Below are 17,749 nucleotides of genomic sequence, written 5' to 3'. Positions count from 1 at the left end.
ATTTTCCTTCTTATTCTTTCGTGAATGAGTGAATTAGAGAGCTCTATTTTGAGTGACTTTGAGGTGCAAATTCTATAGAGCTTTAGTGGCTTTCAAAGCTTGCCTTAAAGTGTGATAGTGATACTCTATTTATAAAGTGGATGAGGATGAGTGAGAGTGAATTAAAACGTGTCCATTTTGATCTAAATCCGTGTGAATCACATGAGGCATGTGACTTATTTTTCAGTGAAATTTGGTGTGCAAATCTCTACTTGGATTTGGTGGGGACCACAACATATGATTAGGCAATCATTAGCCCTTTTAGAAACTCACTTGCACACGCGTATTTGATGTATTTTGTTGGTATTTTATACATTTTCTCAGGCTGCATATTATACTCTTACATTTGATTCTCTAGGTTTGCATTGACAACTCGTTTGCTAACATACCCATGTTGTTTGCTTGCATAATTCGATGCTTTGCAATTTTCATATCTTGCCATTTGGGATTTGGAGCTGCTCATGCTTTTATGATTGTTGAACTGATGTTTGCTCATGCCATTTACTTTGAGCTGCATTATTGCATTGTAGGGCTTATGCTTCACGTTGATCCAAAGACTGCATTGTGATTTGTGTGCTTCACTGCAGGTTACACTCGTGTTGATGTGGTTTTGGTGCAAGCATGGATGTACATCCTGCATTAGATTTTCTTGGATTGGCTTGATGTTTCCGCAAGGTATGAACTGATACAATGAAAACATCATATTGGATCCAACTTAGTGGCCATTTGAATTGTTAGCATGTTTGCCTTGGTGTTGTTGTTTTATTGCCATGCCTTTGCAATTGATGATGATGTTTGTTTGGTGACGGTGTTCATGTGGCTGCAGGTTTTTGAACATTGCCCTGCAGGTTGCTCATTGTTTTGCATCATGTTTTTGAGGTTTGTTTGGTGATGGTGTTCATTTGGCTGCTGCAACATGGTGCTCATGACGATGGTTAGATGATCATCTATTAAGATTGGGAAGTTGCATTGCAGGTTTGCAACATGTATGTCCTTTAATGATGTTATGAACTGCAGTATGATTGGAGATTGTAGTTTAATAACATTGCTTCATAACTTGCATTACAATCTCCTGCTTGGCCAAATTCACTACTGCAATAGTATAATGTTGTTTGGGAAACCTTATTGCAAGTTTGGCATTGTATGATTTTTGTTGTAACATGACTAAACATGGATTGCTAATTGATTCATTGCATGATGGTATTGCAACCTACCCATGTTGATTGCAAGTCCTCATTCAGTTTGTGCATGATGACATGGTAATGGCATGTTTTACAACATGGAGTGCACCTAACTTGCATTTGGAACATTATACACAAATTACCAAAACAAGGATTAAGATTGGACTTTTAGGGATGGAATTAGGATTTGGGGTTTTTTAGGATTGGGTTGACTTTGGTCAAAGTTTACCAAAAAGTCAAATGTTGACCAAAGTCAATATTTGGTCAAACTTCCATTTTTTTGTAATTTTGCAATGTTTAGACATTTGTGATGAATACGTGATGGAAATTGAAGTTATATGAATGAAATAGATGATTTTCGAATGGAAGTGATACTTGTATGATCTTGAGTGAATTGAATTTGAAATTAATGAATTTGATGACCATGACTTGAATTTAACTTGACTTGAAATGTATTATGGATTTGAACATGAACATTGAATCTTGTACAAACTTAACCTTTGAAATGAATGGGTATGATATGAACTTGAATGATAACTTGAACATGTATTGTAATGAATGATGATAAACTATGGACATGACTTGAACTGATCATATGAACATGGCTAATGAGCAAAGCTATAACTTGAATGAACCACCAACCATTAATAGATGGGCATGATCAACACTTGAATTGAATCATACTAGGCTTAAGCAAACTTGGATGGACAAATGATAAGCATAACCCAAAGATCCACCAAGCACCAAAGATTGAAAATGCTATGCAATGAACTTGAATGAAATTGACCAGATGAAACCAAATAAAGTATGAACCATGTACTTTAAGAGACCAGATAAAATGACATTAAGTAAGACATATCCTTAGACTAGGCATGAAGATTAACCAGATGAAATACACAACATGTACTTAGGCCCAAACCAAGGGACACAAACACATGATGCACATGCGGGATCATGAAGTCTACGAGATCAAAGCATGAGGATCTACAGACATGGACTATACACAAGTGGTTGGATGGAACTTGGCCAGGCAAAAGAACCAAATCACAATGGAATGAAAGATGAAATCCGGGTTATGGGCCCACACAAGGGCATGGGACTTAATTAGGGTTTAAGGACACCCTGATCAAGTGGGGATCCCAAACTAGGGGTTTGATTCCTTAAGAAGCCATATTTGACACACCAAGTATATGCACAATACCCAAGCATCAATGGCCATCTCCAAGTTAGGGTTTGATTGATTGAGCCATCTTAAGTTGCTAAGGAACCTTAGTTTCCACTGGGTGCAAGCACAAATCCATGAATCCAAGTCACCTGTATTCTTGTGTTGAATCATGCTTATGCAGATGAAATGAATGCTTATGAGGGTATGCAAATGATTAGGGTTTATGGATCTATATGATCATTGTGAAGGGTAATATGAATTTTGGGGTATGACAACACTTAACAAACAACCATTCACACGAGGCTCTTCAAACTCATAACTAAGGTCCAAACTTCCTCCCTCATCAGGTCATAACAAACATTAAACATCTTCCACAATAACCCCGTCAGATGAATCTCAGACTCCCACTTGTGTCGGAGTATGCGTGCCCCGAGTAACCAAAATAGTATAGACCATTGTTGTCGAAACCCTTCCAATAGCCAGAATATTAGTGGCACCGACCAGAAGGGAAAAACCCGTGGAGTCTTCCTCATTTGTTATATTTTTTTTATCATATTTCATCTTATTTGTAGAAATAGAAGAAGAAAAGTGCAAGATTCATAATAAAAAAATTTAATTACAATTTTCGTCTCTCAATTTTATTTAATTTATGGAATTAATCTTTCTATTTTAATTTTAAATAGTTTTAATCTCTATCTATTTTTTTTCCATTAAAATCGACGAATGTCAACTTTTAATTTATATATTTTAGTTATAAAATTTTATTTTTATATGATAGTTTTTCACGTCATTTAAGTGATACGTTATTTAAAAAATAGATAAATAATTAATTTCAAATATGAAAATGTGAGAGGACATCAAAATTATTTAAATTTAAAATGAACAGACTAATTTTCTGAATTATTAAAAATAAAAGAATAAAAATATAATTAAACCTAATAAAACTATTTATTTTAAATAAAAGTAATAATTAAATGATAAATAATAATAAAATTTAATATATATCCTAATTTAAGAATAATTAATTAATCAAATATTATTTAATTAATACTTTTCTTTCTAGTAATACCATTATTTTAAAATCTATTGATCATAGTATGTATATACATTTTTTTAAAGTTTATTATATTTACTAATATTTAATTAATATTTTTCATTAATTGTAATAAAATAATTATTTTAATAAATATATATAGAATTTAATATACATTCATTAAAAATGTTAGTGTTTATGTGTCATCCAATAAAAATATATCATTTTTCATTATTTCAGTTTGATTTTATAAGATATATAATCATAATCGATTAAAAGTTAGATTGTTATATATATTTTTTTACTTTACATTTGAGTTTCCATCTTATCAAAATACTAATTAATATATTATTATTATTATTATTCTTTAAATTTCTTTACTTTTTAAATTTTTCTCTCTCTCTTTATTTCAATAACCTAAACCAAAAGTGAAAATTAAATATTTTCAGATAATTTTTCAAAAGACTAAAATGTGTTATATATTTTTTAAAAATTTAATTGAATATTCTAGAAGGTAAAATAAATTTTCATTCAAATAATGTTAACTGGACTTATATGGTAACTATCTAATCCCATAATTGATTAATATTAACATATTTTTTATTTTTGATTAATAATATAAAACATTTCGTACTTATCCAATTAAACTCTCTTTATAAAAAAAACAAATCAAACTCTAGTTATTAAAAGGATTTAATTGAAATAAAATATAGAAAAATAATAGTAAAAATCGCAGAAAGGTACACCGGTTGGATACAAATTGTATTCCCTTTTTCTGAAACCCTATTTTCAATTTTCGAGTTTTTGTTTTTCTTTAATTTTGTTTTCGTTGAAGTCACCACCACCAACCATCTCTCTCTTGCGCGCGACGGAGACTCAACTCTCTCCTCGACCAGAGGGAAAAGAATCATATTTTTATTCTTCATTTTTCTATTCTAATTTTCGAGAATATCATTCTCCATTATCCTCAATCTCGTGAATTCTCACCAGGTATATCTTCAACAATTTCGCTCTTCAATTTTCTTACTTCAATTTTAATTATTGGTATTATTATCCTCGGCATTATTAAATTCTGAAACTAGGGTTTTTTATTTTTATTGTATTTTTTTTTCGATTTCATCTCTTTCCGTGCTTGCGGAGGTTCTCAGAATGATGATGACTTTTTCTAGGGTTTTCATTATGTGCTATGATTTTCATGTGCAGGTAGTGTTAATTCTTCAAGCTGATGCATTGTGCTACCTCAGGTGGTGATTGTTGTTTTTGTTAATCAGGCAGTGAAGTGTTAGTTAGTGTCATCCTACTAGTTTTTTGGACGGTTTGTTTCTGATTGGAATGGGCTCTTGTGGTGAACCTGCAATTGTTGGTGATCCTGTTGGCTTGTCTGTAATTGAGCAGCAGCCTTTGAACTCGGGGTTTCCGGCTCGGTTTGATTCTGTGGAGGAGTCGTGTTCGGAAGATCCTTGTAATGTTTTAGACCTTTCTGGTATGGCTGATGGTTTTATGGAAGATGGTCATGTGGGTTGTTCTGGAAGTTTTGTTGATGTTACTGAGGGGTCTGGAGATGGTTTGAGAAATGAATGTGAGATTGATGATTTATTACAGTTGGAGATGGGTGCTGAAGATGGTTGTCAAAATAGTTTGGGGGTTTGTTCTGAGGATATTGATGTTTCTGATTTTATAAGTGATGGACTGCACTCGGAGGGAAATTTTCAAGATGAAGGGAATGTCGACCTGCCAAATAATTTGCAGAAGCATTGTGCTGAACAGGGGGAGCAGAAGGACGAGAAGAGTGTTGTTTTATCATTGGCAGGAGATGATTCGGAAGTTGTGGAGGGCAAAAACGACGGTGCTGATTTGATAGCAAGTGCTGTCAACTGTGTGCTTGAAGCTGCGCATTCTGACGTTTCCCTTGAGTCAGATTTCATGAGAGATTGGCTAGTTGATTGCATCCAGAAAAATGAGCCAGAGGGGGAGATTATGAGAAATGCAGAGAGCTTGCCAAAGGTTGTAGGAAATTGTGATTATGATGGTTTAGATGGGATGGAAGCCAATTCTTGCTGGCAGATATCTTCTTCGTTGGATGTGGAAGTGCCGTCAGGTGCTTTATTTATAGACACAAAACTAGAAAGCACAAGTGATAAGCTGCACAATCAAAAAAATGGTGTGGATTGTGACAGTGCTTGCGAAGAAAAGATAAGAGCCACTGTTGATAAAGAAATCACTGATAATTCACGTGTACAATCATCACCCTCACCAGATTTAATTAGGACCTCGAGGACTTCACCTGTAGTTGATTCACTATGTCAGCCTACCCTGCCGGATCCAGGGAGTGAATTGAAGAATGACATATTGCAAATAGAAGATAATTTCTGTATATTGAAGGATTGTTCTGCAGATGGAACTGCTAACTCTACCATTAGAAAACCATTTTATCCCGAATCAGGCCAGTCCTCTTCTGTTTTAGTCACCAGTAGCTCTCCAAAGGATGTGCCAGATCTTCTTTCCAAGGGTAACAGTGTTTCCATCAAGGATACTTGTGCTGCAGACAATCCTGGACAGACAAATAATGATGGACAAGAAGCTGTTGAAGTTGATTGTATCACTGAAAGCATACTGTTACCTTCTCAAAGTAACAGTCAAACAACCGAATTTGGTCGTAATACACAAACCAGAAAGGCTTCTAGAAAATCCACAAACAAAGCCAGTGTAACACATCCAAGCGGGGGTATGAAGATAAACTTAGAGGCTTCTAGGAAAAAAAGAAGTTGTTCATCCAAACCAGGCCGTTCTTCTGCCTGGGGATTAATGGGGAATATTGAACAGTTTTTTCAGTATGAAAATGAGCTTGAGGTTAGTGAAGCCATGTGCCAGAATGTTGGAAAGGCTAGAAACAACTGTCAAGGTGGGAAAACAACTAAAAATAGTACAAGTTCTAGCTCATTAAGTTCAGTTCCAAAGTATAATGTTTCAACTTCAACTACTCGTTTTCGTCTGAAAATCAAGTATGGAAAAGAAAATGATTTACCGGCTTCTGCTTCCTACAATGGGCCTGATTCAGGTTCCCAGAAAGTAATCAGCAATTCTGCCGATAAAGTTTCTGTAGTGTTGGCTTTAAACAGTTTAGGATCATTCAGAAATGACCCAGACAAGGATTGTGTGGTTCTAAACGGACACACCGTAAATAGCCAGTTAGAAAATTCTAAAATAACAGAGAAGTCAGAAGGGGATGTAGAAGAACCATGTCATGCAGTTCCTCCAGAGAGAGTGGTTGAAGCATTAGTTAAGCCAATTAATAATTCAGCTACAGATCCCGGAACATCACCTGATTCAGAAGTCATTGATTCAATTCCTGAAGTCCAGGTTGGAGAAAGACATGAAGATGTACATCTTGACGTGTTAGGTTCTTCTAATGAGTTAAATTCTAATCAGGATGTTACCTTCCAGAAGAGAGGGAAGAAGAAAGACAAGCCTATTGGTTCAGGCAATTGTATCACAGAGGATGCATCACATGGTCAACTAGGTAATAATGGAGCTGTGCATTCAAAGAATCATAGACATAAGAACTGTAACGATGTGGCTAGCTCTCTAGAATTGTCTACTTCCACTGAGCTAAGCAAATCTATAAAGAGTAAAGAATTGGCTGCAGAATCATTGCCCCTTTCTGGAGAGACTGTACTTGGAGGTTCCGCCAAGGCTTTGAAAGCTAAAAGTCACGCAACAGTCAAGACAGTTGGCAAAACGTTTGGTGGTCATGAATTTTCTAAATTCCAGGGTTCCGAGGATTTGCCGTCTTCTACAAGACCGTTGGGTCGTAAACTACCTAAAAGTCTTGAACCTACTAGTAAATTTAGCAAGGCCAAATCCAACGGTTCTGACTCGACAAGCAGGAAAAAGACTACTACTAGACGCAAGGAAAAACAGAAAGAGCCAGTAAACAAAAGTGAAGTCAAGGGAAAGGGTCTCTCTCAAAAAGTTACACGTGAAGTGGAAGATTGCCCTCATCCAGGTAATTTTATATTTCAGATAGCCTGCACCATAATCTGATATTATTCTTTCATTTGGGATCATCTTTGATGTTTCTTTTTAAAAAAAAGTTCGATGATGTTCCTTGTTTCCTTCTTGACCGTCTAATTGTTGCTTTCTAGTGTTGTTATTTCTTAATCTCACATGTTGCTTGCAATAAATGTTTTTCGTCTCATGTCAGCAGATGCAGATGGAAATCAAAAGTTGGACGCCGTTGTAAAAATTAATCCCAGCGACAACAGAGTATCAGTCAATCCAGACATCATGCCTGGTTTGGGTTTGGGAGAACAACCTCAGTCACCGCGTAATGCATGGGTGAGTTGTGATGATTGCCACAAGTGGCGGCGTATTCCAGCTGTGCTTGCAGACCGGATTGATGAAACTAACTGCACCTGGTATACAATGTTCCTTTCATATTAGATTTTACCCATTACCAGTATTTTGTAATTCTTGAATAGAAGCTGAATAGAAATAATATGATATAAACATATATTTTATATGATACGTTTAGTTTATAAACAATTGATTTTCATGTAACTCTTGCTTCTAACTAATTGACTATGGTACATCAATTGATGTATGTATTATTGATTTTATATTGGGCCTAGCTCATCCTTATACCTCATTGGTATTCAATGCGGGACTTGGGGTTTTTCGTATTACCCCCTCATGCTCAACCCTATTGGGCTTTTTGCGTAGATATAAATGGTGGGTGGCTTGATCGATAGACTCCAATACCATATTAGATTTTATATTAGGCCCAACTCATCCTTGCAAAACCAACTTGTAAGGCGGGATGCCACTCTTAATAAACTCATTTTAGTCCTTATCTCTATCCAATGTGGGTTTCGGGATTTGTCCCAATATGGGTTTCAATTACAATTTTTAATTATACAGGTCTTGATTGGTATTTGTAGTTAACTTGTTTTTATATATAGATAAGGTAAATACTTCTTACATATTATTCCCAATTTTTAATTTATTAACTTGTTCTTGTCATGTGTGATTTTCTTTTGAAGGACTTGCAAGGACAGCGGTGATAAAGCTTTTGCTGATTGTGCTATTCCTCAAGAAAAATCAAATGCAGAGATTAATGCAGAGTTAGGATTATCATATGCATCTGGTGAAGAAGATGTCCGAGACGAATCCAAAAATTATAAGGAATTGGAATATCGAATACCAATGGGTGTGTGGTATTAACTAGAAGGAGTTATTATTGTTATTTTTAACAGAACTAACATTGAAACTAGACTTCTAGCCTCTTAGAAATGTCATTTAATCTTCCTTGCTGTCTGATACACACTTTGCTTTTTGCACTGTAGTTTCCCAAGGGTCATCTTTCACCCACATTTCCACCAATGAGTTTCTGCACCGCAATCCGAAAACTCAGACTATTGACGAGGTACTAGATTGTTCTAACTTTTTGTTTGTTACATGTAATCAGCATATTACATTATTGATTGAGTTCAAAATAGGTTTTAGTATACACATGATCATGCTGACGTACTCTCTCCGGACTCAAATATTAGTAAAAAATGCCATTTTTGATCTCAGATCCACTCAAATTCCTAACTTCATATTTAATATTACATCGTTCCAAATATCCTTTAGCTAATGCTCGTAGCTTAAAAATTCAATTATGTTTTTGATTATACCAATACAATTAAGAGAAGTTAACTTGTTAACTGACATTCTTAATTAGTATGCAATCAGTTAATTTTGCTTATATATCAGTATATAAGTATGCACTTAAATGTCAAAGCTGGTCAAGTTGCATTGCTTCTTTAGATGAGCAGATGTTCTTTATTTTTTATTTACATGTGCATTCTCTTTTATTCTTCTTCTTCTTTCTTTCAAGTTTCTCTCCTTTTAACAATATTTTTAAGTTTCCTCTCTTTTAATAATACAAAGAGCATATGCTTTAATATTCCTGAATTCTTTTGGACTTGTGTACGATAGAATAATGGACGTGCATTGCAGAGAATGGAATGGACTATTGGCCCTCCATTATATATGAGGAGGAATTGTATGCTTTGAATAAGTAATCTAATTACTGCATATATGGGGCTTTCTCATTTTGCTCTCACATCAGTTGCTGATAGCTTTAATTTTACATTTTGTTTAAGATTTATACATACAGTCATGCGTGACATCTCATAAGTTTCAATTAAGCTTTCTGAATTTGCCAATTGCGCATCAGTTTTATATCGATTATTGATTGTACCTCCGAACTTGTAGGTAATGGTTTGCCATTGCAAGCCACCTCCAGAAGGCAAGTTGGGATGTGGGGATGAATGTCTAAACCGGATGCTTAACATTGAATGTGTGCAAGGAACTTGCCCATGTGGGGACCATTGTTCTAATCAGCAGGTTTCTAAACTAAACATTTTCCCTCTAAAATATACTTGTATCAGGCCTTGCCAAAGAGCATGATTGTGATTTTAAATGTTCAATTTCAGTTCCAAAATCGCAAGTATTCCAGACTGAAGTGGTTTAAATGTGGGAAAAAAGGTTATGGACTGAAGGCACTTGAGCGGGTAGCAAAAGGCCACTTTATTATTGAATATGTTGGAGAGGTGATTGGACAATATTATTCTTCCTTTCTGTTATCTCTATACCGATGTAATACTTTTACATATTATTTTATTTTGATGTAGCAAATATATTGACTTTTAAGGACGAATCTCATAATCTTGTACTCGTTAGTCATTTGTGGTTTGGCTATTTATTTTAGCTGAAAATTTAGGGGAGAGAAGAATTAACATTATCTTTAACAAAGTCATAGGTAAAAGTCAAGTTATATTTGTATTACTCCACTTTCCTCTTCCTCATTTCTTTCTTTCCTCCCTAGATATTGTTGTTAATCCTCATCCTCCTGAACATTTCTTTTTAGCGCTGGAAAAAATGTGACTTCATGTTGCTGATCAACTGAATCATATTAGCAATAAGTAGGGAGTGCACTGGTTTAGTTTGGGTTGACCACTACCAATATGCATCACTGGGATTAAGGAGGGATAGTATTGCCTATTTCTTTTTGAGCTATTGGATTTGTTCTTTAAGTAGTGGTGAAGAGCCATTACAAAATTTGGTTGAATAGTGTGATGGAGAATATTGTATTGATCCCTAATGCAGTCACACATGTGAAAGACTTTTGGGCTTGGATTATATACAAATAACACATTTGTATTAAATTAACATATTACTGGTATTAGTAATAGATATAGCTAAGATGGGTTTGGTCTACTTAAAATCAGTATAACCTAATTTGATAGCCTGTGTTTTTAGGCTAGGGCCTAAGAATAGCTTATGTTTAACTGTGCATACTTTTCTTGTTAAGGAAACACAGGGAGTATTCTTTGCAGATTGATTCGTCTTTATTTATTATTATCTTGTTATGCCTAATAGAGCTAGCGTTTGTACTGCGTGCTATTCTACGTAGGGATATTATGCAATAAGTTCATTTACAATTTTATTTATGCATTGATTACGGGTAGCTTGCGCTAATCATTGATCTTTGTGTTCATAATATCTGATTTATGTTTCAAACAGGTCCTTGACATGCATGCATATGAGGCGCGTCAAAGAGAGTATGCTTTGAAGGGTCATAGACATTTCTACTTTATGACCTTGAACGGAAGTGAGGTACTTTATCCTACATCTGCATTCTTAGCTTGAATCAACTTCATTTGTTTTTTATCTAAGAAATCTTTAATTTGTTACTTTTAGTATTTCTTAGTTCTTTGTTGCCTAGTGGGAAACATACACAAATTTGTTTGTCTTCGATACTCTGTTGCATAATGTAAATATTTACAACAATAGTTAGTATTTGTAGATTAACATTTCTATTTAGGTCATCCCATATGCATATGCAATAAAAACTGTCCCCTCTTCCCTTAAAAATACAGTATAGTGATTTCAATTTTGCATTATATCTCAGCACCTTTCAACAAGATATGTTAGTTATTATTTCTCCCCCCGGGTATTCTGTTAGTTATTTACTTCTATTTTTTCATTCACATCTATTTATTTACAGGTGATAGATGCAAGTGCAAAAGGAAATTTGGGGCGTTTTATTAATCATAGTTGTGATCCTAACTGTCGGACAGAAAAGGTGAGTATTATCTGCAATTTTTGTTGCTTACTAAGTAAGGTGAAACAAAATATTATCGTATTTGAGAAGCTTAATTCTCTTTGCAGTTTCATTGGAAACTATATTCATGCTATATTAGCATATAAGTGTATGGGAAATTTAAACACATGCATGGCTTTACTGTGATTACTATCATTATCTTGGTTCTTACCTATCTCATAATAGGCAATATGGATGTATTCATTTTTTCAGAATATACCCTTAATGTAGTTTTGTACAGTGACTAGACCACGAAATTCAGAATTCTCTTGTTTTCACATCACTTGACCTTGTGTTACATCTTTTTTCAACAGTGGATGGTGAACGGGGAAATCTGTATTGGATTGTTTGCATTGCGGCATATCAAGCAGGTGTGCTTTTCAACCTCTGATTATTACTTTCATGAGTAGTTCTTGGTTAATTCCATTTAACTTGTAGCTTTGTATTTTGGAGTTTTTTTTTGCTGTTATGTTTCTAAGTCGTTTTGAGTATTTGTATTAGTTATGTCAACTTATTTTCCTGTATGCTTGTCTGTTATGCATCATGATTATTAATCACGCAGGAAAATGTAAAAATGTTTACTTTCAGACCTAGGAGTCTGAAAACAATTGAATTTTGCACCTCTCCTCTACCCGGGAAACAATATGAATGTTTGGTCAATTGAGCCAAACTTATTCCACAGAAATGCTTAATTGAATTGAGAAAGCTTTGATGCACCTCTCCTCTACCCTTTCTCTTTATGCCTGTAGTTTTTTATAAAGTCAAGTTGTTTGAAAATTCCATTCTAACGAAAATTTCAGATATATTATATTTCTTACTTGTCTTGGCCAATATTATTTAGTACCTGGTTATGCTTTGTCGTTTTTTACTTTTATTTATTAATTATTAATTTGTGAGAGAGAGAAAAGTGTCCGCTTCATTCTTAGATTAACCATATTTGTAGATATATGTAAAATTTGTTTACAATCTATAATCATTTGTGAACGTTATTATGTATAAGACAATTCATGCAGTTAATGAAATAGATCTACATGGGTTTTCTTAGCTATGAATTTGGAATATGAAACTTAGTTGTTAATTCCTTTCTTTGGCTGTAAGCATGTGTGATAATTATTCGGTGGCCAGCTGATGTTTTATTGACCACCTTCCCCAGGATGAAGAATTGACGTTTGATTACAACTATGTAAGGGTTTTTGGTGCTGCTGCCAAAAAATGTTATTGTGGTTCGCCTCATTGTCGAGGTTATATAGGCGGCGGTGATCCACTTAAAGACGAGCTTATAGTTCAAGGTGATTCAGATGATGAGTTTCCAGAACCAATGATGCTTACTGAAGATGGTGAAGTTGAGGACAGCATACCTATGCCCAAGTACTATGATAATGTTGATACAGAGTCTTCTAGGCATTTATTAACAGACATGGATGTATTGGACAAGTCTACAACTGCTATAGATGCAGATGGTTCTCCAGAGAAAGATAGTTCTATAGACCCTGCCTCTGCTGTTTCCCTGTTGCACAGTTCTGTTGATGTGGAAGACTCAAAAGGCAGTTTACCATCTTCTGATCGAGTTGAAGAAATTTCTCAACAAATGGATGATACAACAAGCAAACCCATACCAGCTGTCAGCAAAGTGTTGTCGAATTCTACTGATAGTAGAGAATCCAAGTCTGAAATGGTTGAAGGCGGAAATGGTTTTTCACAATCACATCTGCATGTGAAGACTCAACGAAGTGCTTCGGGTAAAAAGGCTAAAGTCAGTGCTAATGCTGCAAACTCCCTCACAGCTGAAGTGCAAGCCAATCGATTGCCAGTGTCATCTACCAAACACAAAAAAGTAGTCGAAGGTTCTTCCAATGCACGGTTTGAAGCAGGTTTGTCTTCCTTATTTAGTCTGACAACATGGTTATTCAAACAGGTAATAACGGATAAACCTTTTCCTTAACTGCAGTTCAGGGGAAACTTAATGAGTTGCTGGATGGAAATGGGGGAATAAGCAAAAGAAAAGTAAGCACTTGATTTATTTAGAAGCTTGTCAATTCATGCGGGTTCTGGTGTGCTTTCTTGCAGTTCATATCTATGTCCTGTAACAAAGCAAGAAACTTCTACCTTAGTACTGCTGTAGTATTTTAATTTTACGTTTGTTGTATAATCAATTATGAGAAATAGTTTGTATCTTTTGTCATATTCCCTTCAATTTTGTTTCTTGATGCCTTATTAGTGGAGGTATTATCGGGCTTGTTACCTGGTCAGTTTTATGGTTTCTCAGTATGCACCATTTGACTCACCCCACCCCTTTCTTGTCACAGGATGCCACCAAAGGCTACTTGAAACTTTTGCTTCTCACCGTGGCTTCAGGTGATAGAATTAATGGTGAAGCAATTCAGAGGTCATATCTTCTCTTTTTTCCTCTTAATTAGTTTACTTTTCCTTCATTAAAGCATATGTTATAGTTAAACACACTTATTATAGACTCGTTCAATGTTTAAGGACATGTAAATAATCGCTAAAAGGAAATAAATCTTTTTGTTGCAGCAATCGAGATCTTTCCATGATCCTTGACGCTCTTCTGAAAACAAAATCCAGAGCCGTGCTGAATGATGTGATTAGTAAAAATGGTAATCTATATTTGTTTTGCATTTAATGAAGATTTTCTCCCATATATATGGAATGTGAGACCCATCACACCTTTGGCTGTGTTGTAAATTAACTAAAGTATTGGCTTTCAGGCTTACAGATGTTGCATAAGATCATGAAGCAGTACAGGCAAGACTTCAAAAAAATTCCAATACTTCGAAAGCTTCTTAAGGTACTTGATGGAAATCTACTCATATTTTTGTTCCTAAGGGTCCGTTTAGGCGAAGAGTGAGGATTATATTTATTGCTTGATTCAAGTTTTGGGGATGTTAGAGGAGGGGAGGGGAGCAATATCTCTCCTGGTCCAATTTTAACTCCTCTAAAAAACGGAGGAATTTAGAGAGGAGAGCATGCTTAAAATTTTGACTTAAGTGTCCTTTTAGTGACTTTTAATATTTGAAAGTTGAAAAAAGTAAGTTTACACTTTCCCTCCATTAAAATCTCTCCTTTCACCTCGTGGAACCTAACATAACATAAATCCCTCTGCTACGCTCTCCTTCCCTCCTCTCTCCTCCCCCTGTTGAATCAGACAAACCCTAGAGTTATGTATACATCCCATAAATCCCTCCGCTGCGCACTCCTTCCCTCCTTTCTCCTCCTCCCGTTGAACCAAACAAACCCATGGGTTACATGTACGTCCCTCCATTTCAAATAATTGCATTGCACTCTGTTGAATCAAGAGTTGTCTATGGTATAATTCTATAGTAAAGTCTGTTGTGAATTTCAACTTTTGTCATATTTTATATCCTCACATAAGATTTCATAATAGACATCATTTGTATGGGGTCACTTGGTTCTAAGGTGAGAGATATAGGGACAACAATACTATATTTTTGTTTCATTAATTATTTAGAGTAAGTGCTCAAAGCTGTGTAGTTTATCTTCTAATTTTATAAACCCTTGTGATATGATGTGTATTTTTACATCTAAATGAGTGTGTGCCTTTCCTAATGCTACTAAATATGGGAGGTTTGCAGAGTGGTTGGAAACAATATTTATGGTGACATTGTCATTATCTTTCTGAATATAATTTGTGTTATATTCACTCTTTATGAATTTGTACGATGCTGTTTGAAATGGTCACTTAAAACTAGTGTGCATTTTGTAACTTTGGTTCAATGCCCATATTTTGATATTTTTGTGATGTTTATACATTTTTCTATCATTTTAGATGTCAGCTAATCTCCTTAGTCATTCATTTTTAATGTTCAAATGTGGTAAATATTCATTTTGGGCATAGATTTGACCATCATCCTATACTTTTCACTATGTTGATAGCTGGCTGGTAGTTCCTATTATTTTCTTTGCTTTCCTCTTATTTTACCTCCTAATGGAGGATTAAGAGATTATAGAGCATGCACCTAAACAATTTTCTTTTACAGGTCTTGGAGTATCTGGCAGCAGGCAAGGTTTTGACACTGGAACATATCAAGAGCGGCCCTCCTTGCCGTGGAATGGAGAGGTCAGGAAATTCCAAAATTTACCCTTCTCAAATTTATTAAAGCAATTCTAAAAAATTGCTGAATCAGTTAGCAGTTTTAAATTTGACCTTAAAATTGCTGAGTCAGTTAACAGATTTAAATTTGACCTTTTCTCCATCGCCTATTTTGTTTGGGCTATATTATGATTGACAGAAACTACAAATATATGTTTTTTAAGTGCTTAGAAGCATGACATGTTTCTCTTTAGTGTTTCCTATTCCATGATATGAGACAATTTCTAATGATTTCTCTCTGCAAATTCATTACACTTGTCTTTGGTGTAACTCAATTGAAACTATTCTGTTTCTCTAGTTTCTATTCTTTTACTAACAATTGGTTTTATGTTCAGTTTTAGGGAATCAATGCTGTCTCTGACAGAGCACGATGACAAACAGGTATTGTCATGACCACCCTATTGTAAATTGATATATCGATTGATTTCAGCTTTGTTAAGTCATGTGTATAATTCACAAAATATGCTGCTGTTTTTTTATTATTGTTTTTTAGTCAAAATGTATTTATGGGTAGGTTTGAATGTTTTCACTTTTGTTTGCCCATGTAGGTCCATCAAATTGCTCGAAGCTTCCGAGACAGATGGATTCCAAGACATGGCAGAAAACGTGGCTATATGGACAGGGATGATAATAGGGAATCTCACAGAAATTTCAACTGTAATAGATTTTCAGCATCTCATAATCATAGGCAAGAACAGCGATTAAGACCTAAGGAAGCAATTGATTGTGGTCAGCAGTCAAAGCCTGTGACAACTTCAACTTCAACTTCAGTAGATGCTGGTGCCCCGGAGAGTTGCTCTACACTGTCTTTGAATGGAGTTGAAATCAAAGGGGAGAAAAAACGCAAGCGCAAGAGCCGATGGGATCAACCGGCCGAAACAAATTCATATTCTGATGCTGTTATTGGCTCCACCAATGAAAGTCGGAGCATTAATGAAGAAATTCCACCAGGGTTTTCATGTCCAATACGGTCATTAAACAGTACAATAAACTCTGGTGGTCCGGTTTTGCTAAATGCAAGTAATCCTGGATGGCCCTCTAGTTTAGTTACTGGTCAGCCAAAACAGAAATTCAATTCGCGTTTGCCTGTCTCATATGGAATGCCATGGTCTGTTGCCCAGCAATATGGAACTCCTCATGCTGAAATCAAAGGGTGTTGGGTCACTGCTCCAGGCATGCCTTTCAACCCATTTCCTCCATTACCCCCACATCCACGGGATATCAAAGACTGTCAGCCTTCTAATACTAATGGCATGGAAGTTGATCAACATGCTGAAATTAAGCAACGGGAGACCGATGGTCTGGTTAATTGTTACTCAGAATCAGATGATATGATTCCCAGCACAACTGGTGCCAAGTCTGAAGACACGACGAACCTTGAGTGCAAGGATGAGAAACACGACCCCAAGCGATTGAAGGGTAACTCCAATGATTTGGGGAAGGATAACTTTAAACAGCAGAAATGGAACAATTCGAAAATACATCGAACATGGTTTAAGAGGAATGCAGGGAAATGTAATGGGAACAACTCTAGTGGTGACGTGTGCAGTGTAGATGTAGGTGTACCAAAAGAATCAAAAGTTATTAGTTATTTGGAGGACGCAATCTGTAGAGATGAGACAGGTGGAAAATAATATTTATTAGTATTCACAACAGCAAAAGCATTACTATTCACAGGAAAAAAAGAAATTGTTTTTGTTTTCTTTTTTCATCTATATACATTAATGTTTGATCAATTCATTTGTTTCTGGATCTATTATTCAATGAAAATTCATTTGTTCCTGGATCCATTATTCAATGAAAATTTCATTCAATTACAGCATTCCTTCTTCACTTTATAGGATGCATTGTATATTGGTCCATGATGAACTAATTTCTGACAAGGCTGATAACTATTGACAAATGGATTATTCTGTTTATAATATATATCAATGGTTGTTAGAAATATGTCTGTCTGTGGAGGAAAGCAAACTTGTTTGAACCATACTACTCCCCACTTTCTGGACTGTACCTAGGGAGGGGCTCCTGCTCTTCTGGATAATGATCTCTC

The 17,749-nt window shown here is 35.3% G+C and overlaps 1 protein-coding gene across 2 annotated transcripts; it reads left to right on the top strand.

The window, feature by feature from the left end:
- Positions 1-4,170: 4,170 nt before the first annotated feature.
- Positions 4,171-17,487, top strand: LOC127082753 (histone-lysine N-methyltransferase ASHH2). 2 transcript variants are annotated; one of them, XM_051022984.1, is made up of 18 exons: positions 4,171-4,408; positions 4,622-7,424; positions 7,623-7,836; positions 8,461-8,627; positions 8,764-8,843; positions 9,680-9,811; positions 9,901-10,017; positions 10,991-11,083; positions 11,475-11,552; positions 11,885-11,941; positions 12,724-13,441; positions 13,519-13,574; positions 13,877-13,956; positions 14,103-14,185; positions 14,297-14,376; positions 15,587-15,666; positions 16,035-16,080; positions 16,248-17,487. In XM_051022984.1, the coding sequence occupies exons 2-18, from the start codon at positions 4,751-4,753 to the stop codon at positions 17,331-17,333; spliced, it is 5,841 nt and encodes a 1,946-aa protein (XP_050878941.1). In that variant the 5' UTR covers positions 4,171-4,408; positions 4,622-4,750; the 3' UTR covers positions 17,334-17,487. The 2 variants fall into 2 exon arrangements, with proteins under 2 accessions (XP_050878941.1, XP_050878942.1); XM_051022985.1 differs by having other exon boundaries at positions 4,172-4,408; positions 7,626-7,836.
- Positions 17,488-17,749: the final 262 nt, after the last annotated feature.

Source organism: Lathyrus oleraceus, chromosome 5 (genome assembly GCF_024323335.1).
Source record: "Lathyrus oleraceus cultivar Zhongwan6 chromosome 5, CAAS_Psat_ZW6_1.0, whole genome shotgun sequence".
Taxonomy (NCBI): Eukaryota; Viridiplantae; Streptophyta; class Magnoliopsida; order Fabales; family Fabaceae; genus Lathyrus; species Lathyrus oleraceus.
Note: the sequence above shows the minus strand (reverse complement) of the source record. Positions and strands in the feature narration are given on the sequence as shown.